The sequence below is a fragment of the Trachurus japonicus genome, chromosome 8 (genome assembly GCF_045865225.1).
Source record: "Trachurus japonicus isolate A0001 chromosome 8, Traja_1.0".
NCBI lineage: Eukaryota > Metazoa > Chordata > Actinopteri > Carangiformes > Carangidae > Trachurus > Trachurus japonicus.
In genome coordinates, this window is record NC_140914.1 from 8,823,683 (window position 1) to 8,842,521 (window position 18,839).

The 18,839-nt window shown below is 41.5% G+C and overlaps 1 protein-coding gene across 1 annotated transcript; it reads right to left on the bottom strand.

The window, feature by feature from the left end:
* Nucleotides 1-1,122: 1,122 nt before the first annotated feature.
* Nucleotides 1,123-15,307, bottom strand: limd2 (LIM domain containing 2). Its single transcript, XM_085783627.1, has 4 exons — nt 15,275-15,307; nt 6,017-6,058; nt 4,469-4,605; nt 1,123-4,361 (listed from the first exon to the last, which is right to left on the bottom strand). The coding sequence occupies exons 1-4, from the start codon at nt 15,275-15,277 to the stop codon at nt 4,202-4,204; spliced, it is 342 nt and encodes a 113-aa protein (XP_085639753.1). The 5' UTR covers nt 15,278-15,307; the 3' UTR covers nt 1,123-4,201.
* Between the last annotated feature and the right edge of the window lie 3,532 nt (nt 15,308-18,839).

Genomic DNA, 18,839 nt, shown 5'->3' on the forward strand with positions numbered 1-18,839 from the left:
GGGGATTTCTGATCACTAAACTATCCAAATTAGCGCTGTGCAGGAGCCGCGGGGACGCGCTGTTACTCGGTCGAAGTCTGTCGTCGAGAGCGCGCCCGATATTATTAAAGGGGCGGAGCGATCGTGACGTAGATCAGACTGAAGCTGCCTTCAAAGACTGCCGGAAAATCGGAATGTCGAAAACTTCATACCCAGACACAAAATCAAGCATTTTGAGTCAAACTTAGCCTATCACTAGTGGTCAAATGTATGCAGTACATTTATAATGTCTGTGTTTGTCAAAAAAAGCATTACAGTATTTATGGGAGACGACAATTCACACAATTATATATAATGCTAAGCAGCACCCATTCCTAGAAGGGCTTTCATTTAAAGCAAAAAAAACAAAAACAAACAGTTAGGCCTAAATGCAATAAGGTTAATAGTATAAGAAGCATGTAGAAGTACAGGTTTGTTTCTCAGTTAATTGGTTTCCCTTTTAAAGATATTGACGTTTGCTGTAATTTAATACTAATGTAAATCTTGATTATTGCATATAATACTATATTATTATTGTATTTTCACCCTTTTTTTTAATTAAACTTTATTACATGTTACCAGTAAAACATGTGAACTATCCAGATAGTTCACATATGTGCAATAGATTTTATAGAGGTAAAACTCCTGAATGAAAAATGTTACTTAAACATCCCCTAAACAAAGTACCAATTACAGTTAAATATGGGTAGCGAAAATCACTGAAGCTCAGTATGCCGCCACTGCTTCCGCAAAAGACTTCAGTGCCAGGACCAGCACAAACTTTCCAGTGTACATTAACCACAAAACTCATGACAACCACGTTCTTCTCAGTGATGTGAAACACTACCCCCCAAGAAATACTGAAGTCAGTATAAACAGTACAAACATTATACAAGATCCCAACCTGCACAAATGCTGCCTGTTGTGTTGTGATTTGCATACTATTTTTGACCTTATTAAGTGGTGTAGGATGGCAATCTGTTAATTCATTTTATTTACTTTATAAAAGACAAGTACTTTATAAAAGACAATAATTGAATGTTTTGGTATCCTTGGTGTTCAGTGATAAACCATCTTTAAAATAAACACACTGGAGTCAGCTCATTAAATCAACACCAGCATTTTATTTTTTCTCAAAAAGCATGTAAAAAACAACAAATAAATGAAAGAAATGCACAAAATGATTGTGTATATTGGCGCAGAAAGGGGGCGCTTACATTTTAAAATGTTCTATACCACAACTAAGCAATCGAGAGAAGGGAGAATAGAGGAGAAAGACTGCAAACACAGTCCAAGCGTCCTTTTGCTGTAAGGCCACCTCAATCCACAGGTCAAGTCTGTAATACAGAATACATTTTCAACGATGCATACATTTAAAATGTCTCAATGACAACAGCATTGAAAAGTAAGTCCACATCAAGTTTAGCACAAAAATGAAATGACTCACAGATTTAACATTTAAAACGTTACACTGCAATCATTCACCTGAGCCTCTTGGCACCAGTGTAAAGTGTACCTTGTCTGCTCTGTTACACTTAGAAAGTTGCAATTCACAGATTTTGCAGCTGTACCTTGGCGAACTGCTAACGGAGAATGACAAAGACAGCATTTCTAGTTACAATGTTCTTGATTTTAAAGCATTCTCAGGGATCCAGAGGACCGTTTTTAAAATGAAAAAAAAAAAAAAAAATACAGTCACACACAGTAGAATTTGAATTCTTGTACATTTCATGTGGATAAAAAGTGGTTAGATAGGAAAAAATGGCTGCTGGTTGAGTGAAGTATTTTTATGTTAAAGAGTGGGATTTGAGAAAGCAGGTCTGTTTTTGAAAAGGCAAGATCAAGAGATTTCTTTGTAAAGATCTGTGCACTCAAAGGTCTCATTTTGGAAAAAAAAAAAAAAAGCAATACGATCAGCTATTTATTTCTAAGGCTTCTCTTTCTTTTAAAAAAGTAGCAAATATCCATCTGTTAAGTTTAGCTTTCTAGTCTGCACAGCATGCTTAAATTCACAGTAAACCTTCAGTCACAAAAAGAGCTTCGTGTCATTCAAGTGTCAGTCAAGTCTCAGTGGTTATTCAGACATTTCCTAAAATTAGATATTTGAATGGCTTTTGACTCATTCTTTGTGTAGAATGAAATGCAGTTGTGGAAATCTTGTCTAATTTCTCTTAGGTGTTGCAATTAAATAACATCAAAAGTGACTTGGAGTGCAGTAGCTGCACTGCAGGCTCGAGGCAACGCATTTAAAAACTTCAAATAAAGGCTTTTTTGTTCAGAAGTTCTTGGGCAAAGTTATTTGTTCTTCCTTTCACACTAGACTCTACTGTCACACTTCCCCCAGCAGGGGGTGCTCCGCACTGGGTTTTTACATGCAACATGCAGGAGCACATCAGGGGGGGGGACCAATGTTGTGACAAGCCCTCCGTCAGCCACCTCTGGTTAAATTCAATATCAAGAAATAGGTCCAGGTGCTAAGATGTATTTAGCTAATAAGACATGAGATGAGAACAGGAAGGCATTCATTTAAAATCAGCCCACAGTTACATTGTGGGGCGTTCCTTAGGGGGAATATGAGTGGTGTTGTGTGGGGGGGGGGCAAATAACAATGGATGTTCAAGACACTATGATTGGATTGGATTTGTCCATGTCCCCATAAAAACGATCAAGTTATAAGAACACACTCAAATACAGCAGAGAAAGGGGGGGGGGGGTCATCACAAGACGCCAAGAACCAACAAGTGGGAAGTGATGAAGAGACAAAATGGTGAGGTTTTCCTGCAAGGTTTAAGCTCTGTCCATCAACACCAACGTGTGGCTCAGAACTATAATTGAAGTTAATTCGTCTGACCACGTGTTTACAGCTCCGCTTGAAGTGGGTCGCACGGAGACGGAGTGAACGATGTTTACAGGACGAGGCCTAAGTTTCCCTGTGATTATCATTAACATCTTGTCTGTGGTGATCATATGTGGCTGTATGTGCAAGACAAATGGGGGGTGGGGGGGGGTACAGTATGAGGAGGAAGGGGAGAAGGGTTGGTTGGTCACTAATCACAAACTATACCTCTATGTACAGATAGTATACAAAACACAACTTGAGAGAGCCATTTAAATTTTCGACCATCAAAGCTCAGAGAGGATCAACTTATGCCGTGACATCAATCAAATCCAAACTCAATTGCTTCAAACAAACAAACCAAACAAACAAAAAAAAACTTGAAGAACAGATTTTTCTCTGCATCCATGAGACAAATAAAACCGCCCACAACACAAAAAGATCGATACAGTCATTAAGATAAGGCTGTTAAGACCCAGTCATACCAACATGCAACGATAAGACTCAAAGTGGTCGTTTGAAATAAGAACAAATCGTGGGAATGACGCAAACGAATTATGGAAAAAAAATCAAACAAACACGAGAGGTGAGCTGTTGCTGATGTGTGCGGTTGCTTTACAGTACTCTGTACCCTGTTTGTTCCTCAAATATATGAAACCTGACAAACTGACAAAATTGTCTCTGACAGCAAAGTCAAAATACTGAGGACTTTTATTATTATTTTTGATTTGTGTCTTGCTAAAATGAAGAAAACAAAAAAAAATAAAAGTCTTATTTCTAAGAATCCTTGGGTGTAAATTGACCTGAGTGTATGCTCTACTGCGAAACATGGATGCGCTGTAACCCCTCTGATATGTTTGCCTGAGCATACAGTTCACATATCCCAAAACGAAAAAGGGTGCAAATGTTTAAAGATAATAAGAACAAAAAATAAAACTAATTATTATTATTATTATCATTTATCATCATTATTATATTCCCCATACCAGAGAGGGTTTTTGGTCACAATCAACTACCAATTCCAGAGAGGAAATTGGAAACATAAAAATTAGGAAAAATACAGATATCGATAAAATCAAACCCCGAAAAATAATAATATCCCTAAAATTAACTTTTTGAGTGGTATGGATTAAGACTGGCCAGTCACTTCCTAGCTGTTTTTGCGCTTGTATCTGTTCTGATGGCATTTTTTAAAAAGCGAGTGTGTGCGTGGGTGATTCGACAGAGCCCCAGCGTACGAGGCTCGTGTCGTGTTCATTGTGATGTACTGTGGGGAAGGGGAGGGGAGGGGGGGAAGGGGACGAAGGGGACAGAGGCAGGGCTGGGATGGGACACAGGGAGACATGATTATGCCGTCTTTGTTATATTGTCTGTCTCCTTGGAGGCCCAGAGCTCTTTGTGCTGTTTGCGTCCGAAGCCCTCGTCGTAGTTGCCTTTGCTCTTGAACAGCTGCTGGAAGTGGGGTTTGCAGTAGAACTCGCCTGCAAGAGCTGCAAAGGAGCCAAGGCTGTAGGACAGGAGGGTCGGGGGGAGAATCAAACAAACAGTTACATGCAAAACCAACAGGGAGACAGGAGAAAGGAAAAACAAGTGGCATGAAGTGTGTATAATCACCTGAGTTTGGCGTTGCAGTGCTTGCAACAGAAGCAGGTTGAATGGAAGACTTGGTTGTTGGCAACCAATCTCTCCATTGGGTAGACGGTCTTCTCACATGATGTGCAGACTTCCTTCTGGGTCTTAAAGCTGAAGGACTGAGCACATAGAGATACAGATTTACTACCAGACACACACACGCAGGAGGTGATGAAGGCCTCTGCTTCTTAAAGGGATAGTTCAACATTTTTGGCAAACTGGCCCATTGCCATAATCCCTATAGTCATAGCAGCAGGTTCATTACCTTTAATTGTCCGTGCAAGCTATATTTAGTAAGGTTAATTCCAACATCTCCAAAAGATCTTGTGGACAAGTTGTGACCTGCACATTCACCACGCTATGAGATAATAACAGAACGTTACCAGACAGAGTTGTTTTCGAGGTAAATTCATGCAAAACTGCTGATGCGCGTTCCTATCAAGGGCAGTCTCTGCATTTGCCTCAAATACAACTCTGTCTCGTAATGTTACGTTATTACCTCATAGCGTGGTGAATGTGCAGGTCACAACTTGTCCACCAGAGCGTTTTGGAGTTGTTGGATTGTGTATTTTGATCAGTTTGATGAGGGAAACCAAGAAATCCCATGAGCCTCCGTAGCGTAGCTCTGAGCAGCTCGTGGCTCTGCTCCGCCGTTCTAAAAATAGCTTGCACCGACAATTAAAGTTAACGAACCTACTCCTAAAACTATAGGGATTATGGCAATGGGCCAATTTGCCAAAATGCTGAACTATCCCTTTAAGGCTGGAACACGTTGGCCATCTGAGACGGTCGGGGAGAGTCGGACGAGGTCGGGTACGCGTCTGTTCGGTGTGTTCAGCTCTGTCGGGCGCCGTTGGGCACAATTCGACATGCACCATCGGGAAGTGCCGGCCGTCTGAGGATTAGAGCTGTCGGATACTCTGATTGGCGGTGCCCTAGCGAATCAGCGCAGTTAAGTATGTGGGAGGGGCGGAAGTGATGATAGTAAACAAACCAGAGATGGTACAGAGATAAACTACATTTCGTCTTTGGATCTCTTTTTAATGTAATTCTGGAAGCCATGGCTACGTGGTTCTCTTCTATGGTTTCTCCGTTTCGTAATTTCCTGTTTTCATGTTTCGGATTACTGGGATGAGACTAGCGCCCCCCAACGTCAAGGAGATTTATTGCATCTCGCGCAAGCGCAGACCATACACACTGCTGTGTAGTCGTCAGCAGTCGAGGCGGTGTGTTTCAAAGCTTTCTTTCTGCCGACTGCGTCCGACGAGAGGCGGCGGAGTTGTCGGACAAAGGCAGTCGGCTGTCGGCTCGTGTGTGTATGGGCCTTTAGCTACATGAAAGACAGTTTTTACAAGAGACACAAAACGCAGGAAAGACTTCCTCTGCTCTCTTCTGAGATCAAAGGCTGATGAGAATGAAGCGGGGAAAGAACAACACACATACACACACGTGACGCACACGAACAGAGGGCAGAGGAATGAGGGATGAGAAAAGAGAGAGAGGGAGGACGGACAGACAATGTCTATTTACTTTAGATCGCTGGACAGGTTTCTCTTCGGTGCTTCTGGTGTCCTGGGAATACAAAGAAAAACAAAGCGTATTTAAACGTGTGTACAGAACAGCTGTTGAAGTGGAACAACAAACCAAGACTCGATAATATGTGTCACCTATTAGATTACATGCAACGGCTGAATTTGGTTTGTTGCTGTCCTTATTACCTTCACCAGTGTCTGTTAGTATTGTCAATCTGATCCTTCTCTCTCTATCTCCCCCCCACTCTTCCCATTTGCTCCATCTGTCTCCGTGCACCCCCGGGAGAGGATCAGGTGCCTTCTGTCTGGTCATGTGAGCCGAGCTGTGGGACGCTCTGCATGGGGGCTGCCCTCCACATAGCACAACAAACTCAGAACCAGCTCTCCAGTGGAGGAACTTCCAGTCTCGTACGGAAGAAAAAAGGAAAAAAAACAAAAAACAGCTGGAGATTTCACCTATGACACCTATTTCTACGAGTCTCCGTATATTTGAAATAACTGCATGTTTTTTGCAGCTTTGTAATCGCACGCATGTAATGAGGCGTCGCTTTTCCACTCAAACCCTTCAATCAGGAGCAATTGCAGGTCTGGCCTTTCATTTTCTCTCTGGCATTTCACACAGGTCACCGCCACTTTTCTCCCCTGCGCTCTGCAGGTGTTGTTGTTTGTCGTAAATAATTGCAGTTTGGTCAGTGTGTTGATGAATCGAAAGAAGCAGAAGGTTAAAGATTGCATGATCTTAAAGCTTTGGGAGGAAGTTGACTGTTGTCTGGCCGCCACCGCAAACACGACGGCCTCATCTTTAAAGCAGGACTAACAGGTAGCTCAAGCGGATAATAAACAGAGAGACATTCAGCCGCATACACAGTGACTGCCATGGAAAAGCCAGTGTGCAGGGAAGAAGGGCAGCCTCTGTTTAGGCAGGAGGGGGGGGAAGGAAAGTCCACTGCAGACTCTGCTAAAACCCTGTTATGTAAGGCCGTTTGGCTGGAGCTGGAGCTGGAGGAAGGGGTGGATGAAGGGGGATTGTGGGGCTGCGACCAGACTTGCAAAGAGAGAAAGAGAGCTTTGGCATCAGACACAGCTGCTGTATACGTTTAAAATATCATCCAGTGCAGGAATATAAAACAATAAGGTCGCCTGCCAACGTGATGGAAATAACAGTCTCCGATATGTCATAAAAACACTGCGATCAGTCGTTAAATTCACCAAAAAGTGTGTCAAACTGCCTGTAGGTTCAAAGAAAAAGTGGTTAAAATACTAAAAAAAGAGGCCAAGTAACTGTGGTAAAAGCGACTGAATCACTCGACAAAATACTGCATCAAGCTATCTATATATAGGAGGTAATAATGATAAAATGTGCAGCCTGTTCCTCTTCAAAAAGACTTCACCGCCATGACCAGTAACAAACTTTTACAGTGTGAACATTAACCACAAAACTCATGACAACCACGTTCTGCTCATTGATGTGCTACATCGCATCCACTCCCACACTGAAGTCTCTGGTGGCTCATGTATTTATATTATCAAACTGTTGTTATAAATCATCATCAGTGTGTTAATCTAGGCGACCCTCTCTCTCTCTTGCCTCTCGTGTAGCAAATTTGCATACTATTTTTTGACCCCTGCTAAGTGGTGCATTAAGGCGACAACAGGCCAGGATGAAACAGTATGGGTGTTGTCTGCACTTACGAGAACCGGATGACATGCTTTAGAAATAATCGTCTCATTAAGTGAGGCCATGCAGCTTCCTGTAGATGCAATCAAACCCTCCTCCTCCTCTTCTTCCTCATCCCTGAACTGGATCCTCAGCTAAATGTTACTGGCAGGAGCTCACGAGTTGCTGATGTTGCTGGAGTTGTTGGTCTTAACAGGCTTCATGCTGCAACCGCTTCCTGTTGCTGCACCACCAACCAACTGCTGAGAAACACGACTTTCATCTTCTCCAAAATGATTCAAACGGGGTCAAGTGCATTGTGTACGGAGAGGAAGGGTTTACCTCGGCGGGAGGCTGATGATGGAGCATGAAAATAAATGAGTTCAATAAAAAAAAAAGGAGAAAAAAAAAGTACAGATTAAATTATGAAATCAACGAGGCCAAAAAAGGAAAAACTGATGTGAACGCAAAGACCTGCCAATGTTTCTCTTGATAAAAACATTGCAGCTAAATCTGTTTCCATGTTAGGGGGGGTAGGCATGCATTCCACACACACATACTGTATATATACACACACACAGGCATCCTGAAAGACTTCAGATTAGCCTGTGCCATCTTGTCTTCTTTTGCCTTATATGTACATGAGTCTCAATTGCCACAAAACAGCTTGAATGCGGCAGGAAGTTGTTATGACACGTCTAGTTTCCTCTGTCTCACGGCAGCAGCAGCAGCAACAGCAGCTAAACTCCTGACTGCCTCATCTTCCATCCCAGCTAACGCCTGCTGCTAACCACCAACCTGACCTGTATAAAAAGACTCAGAGAGCGAGAGTGAACAAACACCAATATAAACTGGCAAATTAAATCAAGTGTCCGCTGCCCTCTGAGAGCGGTGGGAAATGAGCGCAGAACAAGGTGTGCAATGTAAAACACAAAATAAAGGAGGTTTGTTGTGCTGGTAATTAGCTGTGCTATGCCTAACACTGTTTTAACTGTGGAGCGATTTGACATACCAGTGTGTGTGTGTGTTTGTGTGTGTGTGTGTGTGAGAGAGAGAGCCAGCTGGAGAGTTGTATCTTACCAAACAAAGACCACTTTCACACGAGTGGTGAAATCTTTCTTGCGACAGAGCTTCAACTCTTACCTCACAGCATCAATCCCTCACACCGAGTCCTCGCTGCAGTTTTAATCACACCTGCACATGTCTGAGTGTGTGTGTCTGCGTGTTTGTGTGTGTGCGCGCGTCAGGTGCCTCTTTGTATATATTTGTATACATTTCTCTGCTTTCGTTTGAAGGGAGACTTGTGCAAAATACACTCACAGCACAGAGAGATGGATGGAAAAATCAATGAGACTTTGGTGTCTGTTCGATCAGTGTAGAGCAGTTAGTTTAGCTTAGCACGGATCTCATGAAGACAAAGTCTAGCGCAAAACCCACCTGTGACTTCACAACTTCACACTTAGACTTCAAACAGATTCAACTAACAACCTATAAACGGTTGATTAGTGAGTTTTTATAAGGAACATCCCCCATAATCTCAAGTAATCAAACTGGATCCAGTATGGGAAATTAGTGGGGATCGGTAATGACCCCAGTGACCCCAGCCCGATCATTTACATTGTGAATTTTACAGCAACGGTAGCTAAAATAAAGACATCTTTTAGTAAATTTACTTTTGTTGTAGTTGCTTTTGTAAACAGAATCAGTGCGTAGCTCTATTTTCTAGGTAAATACAGGTATTGGATCAGGACTCAGGTGCATATCGGGGCCAAAAAAGCCGATCAGGACATCCCTAGTTTCTATCTTACGCTAAGCTAACTGCCTGCTAGTGACAGCTACATCCAACTCTGGGCAAAAATAGCAAGTAAAACACACTGTGCAAATGTCAAACTTTTCCTTTCCAAACTAAAAGGCTACTCTGAGGAAACAAACATCCCTCTACTTTCTCCTATGTGACAAGGGAACCAAGTGACCCTGTTTGCTCTTATTCTTCCTATTCAAAAAGTAAAAATCAATTAAAAAAAAATAAAAAAAAAGATGCAACAGGGCCAAATATGATGATGTAGTTTAGAAGAGCATGTAACCTCAAAATAATATGTCCGAGTCATTCATTGTTATGAAAGACACTGAAGCTACGAACCACAAATGACAGTGTTGAGAGGAGACACAGAGAGAGAGGAGGGTGAAAGAGTTCAGATGTGAAGCATCACCTCTTTGTTTGGTTGTATTCTGGCCGTCAGCACTAAAACAGAAAGCCCCCCCTCCCTCCTCTCCCCCTCCCTCCCCTTTGCACTTGATCATCACTGACCTCTCTGTGGTGCAATATTCACTGTAACAGGCCCCTAGAAGGGAAGGCAGGCGCTATGTTAACAAATGTCTTATGTCATTAATCCAAAGCAGAGCTCCCCTCTCTCTTTCTCTCATTCTTTATATTTAGAAATGGTTTAATCATTTTGGATGAGGTGGGAGGGAAAGAAAGAAAAAAAGACTCAACAAATAACTTAAGATGTACCTCTTTTTCTTTTCTTGTTAATAGGTCCATCTGTGAGTTGTCAAACTGTTTGCCCAAGTACACTAATCATAACAAACAGCATTTTACAGTCCAGTACAAGCAACATAAACAGAGCATGTTCTGATTTTTTCTGTGTGTTTATGTGTGTGTGTGCAGATACCATCTAAATGTGGATTGCATTTTCTGGGCCTACGAGACATTGGCACTGATCCAACCACTAAAAACTGCTGCTGCAGAAAAGATATAGTGCCTGTATTTGACAGCAACGCTCTATCAGTCACTCTGAACATGACAACGCTGAGTACAGTTATGTGGACAAGACGACCACGCCTGGGATTCATACATCAGATTTCAACCAAAAAAAGGATGATGGAGAACTGAGTAATATCAGAACTGATGCTGCTGTCTGCAGAGTAATCACATCTGGAGAGAAGAGTGTGTGTGTGCGTGTCTGTGTAGGGGCGTTTTGTTCAGTTACTACTTCTCTTCCCTTTCTGAACTTCCTGCTTGCGATGGGAACATGACGAGGCATTCTGCCGGTTTTGAAGGCAAAAGGCCGCTGAACGTCTGCAAGTGTCTGAAGTGACAGACGCTTGTTTTTTCACTTCCTGTCTGCAGCGGCGGTTGGGGTCCAGATAAAACCTCTTGAGGATGTCGCCAAACACGCAACTGTACAAATGCAGGATAACAGGCACTTTATTAAGCCAGACTGTCTTTACAAAAAGTGCAGGAATTAGGGCTGAATCTGGTGATTTTGTTTTTATTTTCTGACTTAAATCACATCATTTTGCTATAAAGTGTGTAAAAATAGTGATGAATGCCAGGACTAACTCTCCAAATAACAAGATGACAACTTTAAATATCTTGTTTTGTCTGATCAACTATCCAAAACCACAGGGGAAAAGTAACAAATCCTCTTCTTGGACAATTGACTCATCGATTGATAACTTTACTGCTTCTCCTTTTACTTATTTGTTGTTCTAGTGAAACAAAGACGAGCTGAGGCTTTTCCTGCTCCAGGCATAATTTGCTTGTCTTTTCTAAGAAACAGAAAACACATTTTTCACTTGTAATTAGCAGTCAGCAACTTTAGCCCCACATGACTTCTTCTCTCTAGTCTAGGCTAAAAAAGCCTTCAGTGTTTCCTTTGTCATTGAAGAAACTGCCTCAGGGCTCATTTAATAAAAATCCCTTCAATCCTCTGGTAATTGTGTCAGAGATTTCTTTATCCCAGGCTCAAACGTGGTCTGGACTATTTTATACTCATAAAGTCAGATACTAATGATGAAATGATAAATCAAAGTGTCTCTCCTGTTAAAAACTGTTGCTATGTCCCTTAATTTTTACCTCCAAGTCTGTGATGTTCATGAAAACGAGTGGTTGGGCTCGGGAGCAGCTGGTCTGTTCTGTTGTGTTGTGTACGTTTTCCTCTTCAAATTGCAAAGGGCAAAAAAAACGAGTGACAGCCTGTTAAAGAATGTGTCGAAGACCTGAGATCTGTGAAGCCACTCGCTGCTGCCGGCAACTTCTCTTGACGCTTGTCAAAGAAACAGCCTCAAGTGCTACCATTGATCAGATGTTATCATGGTGCAGAGAGAGCAGGGAACATTTCACAACCAAATTCTCCTTCAGGACAGGAATTCAGGCCAACGTGCCCCATCCTGTCTTGTAAAAAAAAAAAAGAGAAGAGAAAAGAGAAGATCTCGCATGCAAATATCTGCTTTGCCATCACAGCAAATTTCCATCAAGGCTCCTTAACTGCGGACGGATACACAGTCGTCTGGGACACAACGAAGGACAGAGGAATTAATGTTTAAAAACCCCTTTTCCCACAAATTAAAGATGCATCATTTAAGTTACAGTGCACGGATTTCCCAAAGAGGTCAAAATGAAATGGGAGTTGTGAGATCGTCTGCTGCTGCTGACTGATGGGAAACACTGAACTCTTTCCGAACACTCTGCCCTGTGGTGTTTCCAAACCAGATAAACTACATTAGCGACATCCGAGACATAAAAGCGACATGCGAGCTGGATGGTTGTTGTTTACATTGAAAACACATTTTGCTACTGAAAAAGAGTTTCACGGAGCTGTAATTGACACTTGGCTCCGTGTTTGCACAGCCGCAGCATCAAGAGAGATACGGATCACAGAGTTTCTTATCTTCCTCTGAAGCAATTAATCGAAAATTGGCTCACTGACACTGATTTGTTGCGCAAAACAGCTCAACCTCTGCAGGCCGCGCGTGGTGACCCGTGTTTATCCATTCATTCATTCATTTATTTATTTAATTAAAACCAAATAAAACAAATCAAGGTGAAAGGAATGTGTTAAGTCTTTTCCTTCCTGTGTCTGAGCCTTAATACTGTACTTCAGTACAGATTTACAGAGTCTAAGGAGGCAGTTTGTACTTCCAAGAGAGGAGGGGAAGGAAGAGAGAGAGGCACGTCATGAAATATTAAGCCATCTACAAAAATATGAATCACTTTCACCTTAAAATCCAGCATTCATCCAATCACACTGTGCAAAGGAAGGCCTGTTAGATATTGTTTCTCGTCTACTTGGACTATATCTGTCATTTTAAAACACAACTACAGCTGTAACATAAAAAGTGACTGATAAGAGGAAAGAAAGGAGCAGATATGCTGCTGTCAGTTAAAACCTGACCACTTTTGCCTGCTGCTCTGTGGCTTGGACCTGCTGGCGACCCATTTAATACTGTTTTGCACATCTAACAGCAGCCAAACACCCCCCCTCCTCCTCCACCTTTGCCAACATATGGCACTTCTGACATGTCCAATAAATTAGGTTTTGGTGCCGTTAATGGTAATTGTTTGACTGATGAGCACATGGCCAAACAATATAAGTGTTATTAGTCCTCACTGTGCAGCTTTGTGGGAAAGGAGGAGAGGGGGGGTAATGTGCTTTGCCTAAATCCGTATTATTTATTTATTTTATTTTTTTCGGGGCAAACAAGTCAATCAAATTGCAACAGCAGCAACAGACTGTCAAATCCACCCGGCAACAGAGCTGGGTGTCAAATCTGTATCATCAACTATGACTGAAATTACAGTCAAGCAGTCGTCTGACAGGCAGGAGATGAGAATGACCATATACTTACTTAAGCCTTGTCGCCATATGCCAGGGTTATAATGACAGACTGCTGTGGATGTGGTGCCCTGGATGGATAAAAAAAGTGGTTTCTCCAGACCACAGAGCAGCTTGTAAACTACTTGACAAAACAAACACGGGACCAGGGAATTTGTATTAAGGTGGTGAGGTGCGGTGGGGTGGGGGGGTACATGTTTTCTCCCACCTGGTGTGGACTTGTAATCTAATGCTTTAAAAAAAAAATCCAGTCACTTATCCTGTCGGGAAATTACTCATCCGACATTCACAGCAGCTGTAAGAGAGAGAGCCCGTAAGCTGCAGTGGATGTTTAAATGGGCCATTTAGTTTCAAGTTTAAATGAGCACACAAGTAAGCTACTTTAAAGAAACCTATCTATCCTATAATAAGCCCAGGACACAGTGGCATCATGTAAACACCTCCAACATCCTGGTTTTCCACCGGAGCAGCTGGGATGTTGAGGAATGGTGACGCACTTACACAAACAGGATCAGAAAACTGGATTGATTGTGATCACGCACGCAAAGATATGAACAATCAGCTCCCTGTAATTATATTAAACTTACATTAACACTGGTGTAAGACTGGAAAAATTGGGTATTGAGTTGCACGTAAACACACTCAGATGTCCAAATGGGAGTATATGTATTGATTAGATGGTGCTGTAAACATCCCACATGCCACACAGCCTCCTGTGTATAATGGCACTGTTGACTAAATATACTCAGCCCTCGTTTTTCTTGTCGTTATCTATAGGCTCATTTGTTTAATTAGGTTGGTTGGTGGTTGGTGGTTTCTCTGATTTAAATAATCTGCTGTTCACTTCCTACTACAATGGCATCATGCAAAAGTTTGGGGCACCCACTGATCAAAATTCCTGTTAGGAAGATTAAATGATCTCCAAAAGGCCATAAAGTTAAAGATGACACATTCCCTTTTACATTTTTTTTTCTTCAAAATGACAAAAAAGGAAAGGTTTGGGCACCCTGCATAGTGAGTACCTATCACAGCGTGTAAATAGTAAATAGCTTGTCTGATACCTTGGTTAAATTTATATAAGAGCTCAAGTCTCCTGGGTTTCCTATTCTTTTGCAGGCTGCTGCTTTGTTTCCCCTTTTCACTCTAAAATTGTAAGAAAACAAAAATAATGCACTGATATTGCTTAAAATATTGCAAAATAGGTGTTTAATGTTTAACTTCATGCCTTTTGGAGATCATTTACTGTTCGCATAAACAGAAATTTTAACCAGGGGGTTTGCATGCCACTGTAACACTTCACCAGAGCAGCTGTAAACCTTATTTTTACATAAAAACATTCAGCAGTTATGGCTGGTAACCGCTGCTGAAACAAAACAAAACAAAAAACGCCATGAAAGCCGATAAACAAAAGAAAATACAAAACCTACCATAGAGGATTTTCTTTTCTTTCTTTTTTTTTAAATGAATAGTCATTTAGAAAGAAAGGTGTCTAAACAAACAGGGTTAGTGCGAGTCAAATGTATTATTCAGTGGGTTTATGTCACAATGTTTGTTAATATTAATTAGCCACCACCACCACCAAGCTAGCTCCAGTAATAGACGTTAGACAGAACAGCCAGCAGCATACACCGTTAGCATTTTTTTTTTTTGAGGAACACGATGGCGCGGGCGTTTAAATAAATGATCCTTTTAAATAAAAACTTAAATCTCCTCTCATGCCTAAATATACTGCCTTTAAATCCAAGCTTAATGCCGTGGCTGGCTGGCTGGCTGGCTGGCTTAATACACCACAAACCGACTGCTCCTGCTCCTTGGTTAGCTAAAACCTTGGCGAGTGGACAGACATCATCATCACCACCACCTCACCTCATCTCACACTCACACTCACACACACAAAAAAAAAAAAAAACTGGAGGAGAGCAGTGAGCAGCGGAGGGAGGGGAGGCTGCAGACACACAACAGCCGAGCAGAAAGCACTCACCATCTGCGCTTCTCTCTGTCTGACTGCTGCTGCTGCTGCTGCTGCTGCTGCTGCGACACAAAAACCCCACAGGCTGGCTGGTTGGTTGGTTGGTTGGTTGGTTGGTTGGTTGGTTCACTCAGTGGCTGCTGCTGCTGCTGCTGGATGTGTGGATGTCGATGTCGGCTTCGCTCATTCACTTTCTGTGTTTTTTTTTTTTCTTCCACGGGAGGCCCTTGCCTTCTTTTGTTGCAGACGCTGCTGTTGGCCCCGGTGCCGGTGAGTGAGTTTCTTTCTACCCTCCGCTTCGCCCCTGATCTCGGTTTTCAACAGACGGTTTTTTTCTCTCTCTCTCTCTCTCTCTCTCGCTTTGCTCTCTCTCTCTCTCCGGCAGGATGTCGCATCTGATTGGCTCTCATCTGGTTCTGACGCGTTCAGGGGCTGTCGGATAAAACAGCACTGGTACGCTACGTCCACATTACAACGGTTCCCAGTTTTTTTTTTTTACTTGATTAATTTGTTAATTATTTTATCCAAATTTTTACATACACAAATCAAAACAACATTTTCAGGTAAGAAGCAAACTGTACAAGCACAAAATGCTGTTAATACATAGGTCTTTCTTTGTAAGATTTACAAAATATAATAAATACGTTTTTTTTCTCTTTGTCTTGCCATCCTCAAACCCTCGGGCGTGTTTATGATTGTATGTTTGTGTTTTAATGTTGCATACTTATCCTTGTCTGCAGTGCACACCTGCAAACTGGTCACCTTTTGGCTACAGTCACCCTTTTTATGTCAACCAGGGTGGTAGAAGTGAATGAAGAGAGTTTTAGTTTTGTATGTTGTCACCTTTTTCAGAGTTTGTAGGTCTGTCTGTATTCATATTTTATCCAATTTATTTATTTATTTATTTATTTTTTACATAGCCTTAACAAATCAAAAATGTATGGAACTGACTGCTATGCTATGTTATGTTAAACAATATATCCTCTAGATGTGATTGTAAAAATAAATCTCTTTGCCCTGGCGTGTTTGTGATTGTACTGTATGTTTGTGTATGTTGTATGCACTTATCCTTGACTGTATTCATCCGTGTATATAGCTATGCCTGTGTCAATAAAGCAGGGAAAACAAACAAACAAGTGATTGTGTAAATGTGTGAAACACAAATGTGTGAGAAATACAAGTAATAAAAAAAAAATGTTTGAACTTACAAACAGTCGATTTGATCATAAATACAAGTAAAAACGCATTCTATCTATTCATGAAAACATTTGATTAATTTACAAATAAATTACATAATATTCCTGACAGCATGGCTTTACACTAACTTTCCGCCAGTTTGAATGAAAATCGGTGTCACGCGGTCACTTCCAGAGACCACTACGGACTCTACTTCCGCCCTTCAAAGTAAGAGCAGGCAGTTTTCTGTGAGCCCCCATTTTTCTGCAAATAAACAGTCGTAAAATGAATGACATCACCTTGTTAAGCTCTTTAATAGTATGACAGTTAACAAATTACGTTTTGCCACTCCGATGATCATGGTTAATAGGCTATGCTTAGGTTATACTAAACCGGAAGCTGTAAAGCTGTAAAACAGTAAACATTGATGTTGAGGAACAAGGGTGCTGGATTTTATCCCTGGTTTGTTCTTGCAAGATGAAAGTGAGATGATTCAAGATTATATAATTATTATATATACTAGGTAATTTAATCCGTTATTTTTCTGCACTTGGATGCTTTATGGATGGAGCACATCATTGAAGGTGCATTTAAAAGAGAAGCCAACCCTTTTTAAGAATCCACACTATTACTTATTCATGTGCCCCAGAGCAGACTGGTCAATATTTGTGAACATGCAGCACTCTCCTCTAAAGTTAGAAACCAAAAGGAGAACCTTGAAATGTGCAATGTCATGCAAGTTTGTTCTCTATCAATGACAAGCACAGGAACAACTTCAGAGTCAGAATTGCTTTCACATTAATGTAGTATATGTTTATGGCAATTGTGATTTGTAACTTAATCCTCATCCTTTTGTGATTTTTTTTTTGCCCCTGGGCTTCATGTTTGCTGCACTCTGTGTCCATGAGAGAGTGATTGCTCATGTTGTGTATGTGGAGCATGTAATGTAATTTGATTTTATCCTGCCTCTGAGGGGGAAGGACTGACATTAGGACATGAAAAGCCAAATAAGGCCGAGAGCAGTAATGGGCCGTCCATCCAGCAAGTGCAGTGAACTTCAGGCTTGGTTGTGAGCTGCTGGACTCGGGGAACCAGTCGGACTGTGATGCAGGCGGATCTCTCATCCCAGACCCGGACGGGTTTCTGTGTCTGGTGCACAGGAAATGGCGTGCAGGGAAGACTTCGAGCAGGTGGACAGTCGGCTGTATTCATGGTCTGCACACAAATGGCAGAAAAATCGCCAATGTCGCCTTATTACACACAGAAGATTTAAAAAAGCAGGGAGGCTGCAGTGAACCCAGGGCGGTCTCTGAACATAATCCGCAGTCAAAATCTCTGCAACTTCCAGGATTGTATTTATTTGCATGGATAAATCATCTGCCCTGTACTGGAGGTAGGTCAGACATTTGAATATACTCTATCTGCAAAATGACTGGAGCAAAGTATTTATAGCCTATGTGTGTGGACAGTGCGACATCTTCTGGCCAGAGTTTAAAATACCCTAACACAAACGAGTGGGCATCACAAAATAAGCATCAGTCTAAGATAAACTATGATTATATTTTATATTCTGTGTAAACATTAGTTGGTTTATTTATTGTGATGACTGAGAAGTCGCCTAATACAAAACTGCATAGCCCACTTCCCTTGGACATCCATATGTACTGGTAGTAAGCGCATATACACTTATGTATGTTCGCTGTAATCAGGAGTTGATACCACTAGGTGGCACTCCATCAATGAACATTGGAGAAAGAGCAAAGCCACAGGTGGAGACCAAATGTATATGATGGTCAACTATGTAGCACAGACTGAAGATTGTTTAACCTATAGTGGGGAGTAATTTTTAGTTAACATAATCAGATGGTTTCACAGGGAAACCAGAATCCACCTCAAGCCAGAACCACATCTGCATGGCTCTTCACAACCAGCAAGAAATGGTAAGTCATGCACACACCACACTTTCATATGGATTTAGATATTGTGATGTGATGTTTACAGATAATTCTGAAGTTTATGTTCAGAAGTGCAAATCAACATTTTTAAATCATTAAAAATCTAGATGAGAGATAGTTGTACTTGTGGCAAAGACTCATACTTAGTGATAAAAATAGAGTGATTAAAATCTGAGCAGATGTGGTGAGGGTACACAAAGACATTCAAAGATTAAGTGAGTAGGGGAGAGTGGGGTAAGATGAGCCAGTGGGTAAGTTGACCCACCCCTTGTTTCTAGGAAACTATAGGAAAAAGTTAGCATGTGACCAAATATTTGGGAGGCAGGCATCATTTCATGGAGTCTGTGAAGATTAGAACCACATGAGTAAAGTGGTTTAACATTTATGACCAAAAAATAATTTTTCACTCTCGAGAGTGAATTTTGTCGATCATAAGTTTCATGAGA

Bases quoted from the DNA above. Each gene is read 5' to 3' on its own strand.
- limd2 (XM_085783627.1), bottom strand. The intron at 4,606-6,016 runs GTAAATAGACAT...CTATGTGCTCAG, and splicing joins AACCTGTCCAGCGATCTAAA to TCCTTCAGCTTTAAGACCCA. The intron at 4,362-4,468 runs GTGATTATACAC...CCTGTCCTACAG, and splicing joins CACTGCAACGCCAAACTCAG to CCTTGGCTCCTTTGCAGCTC.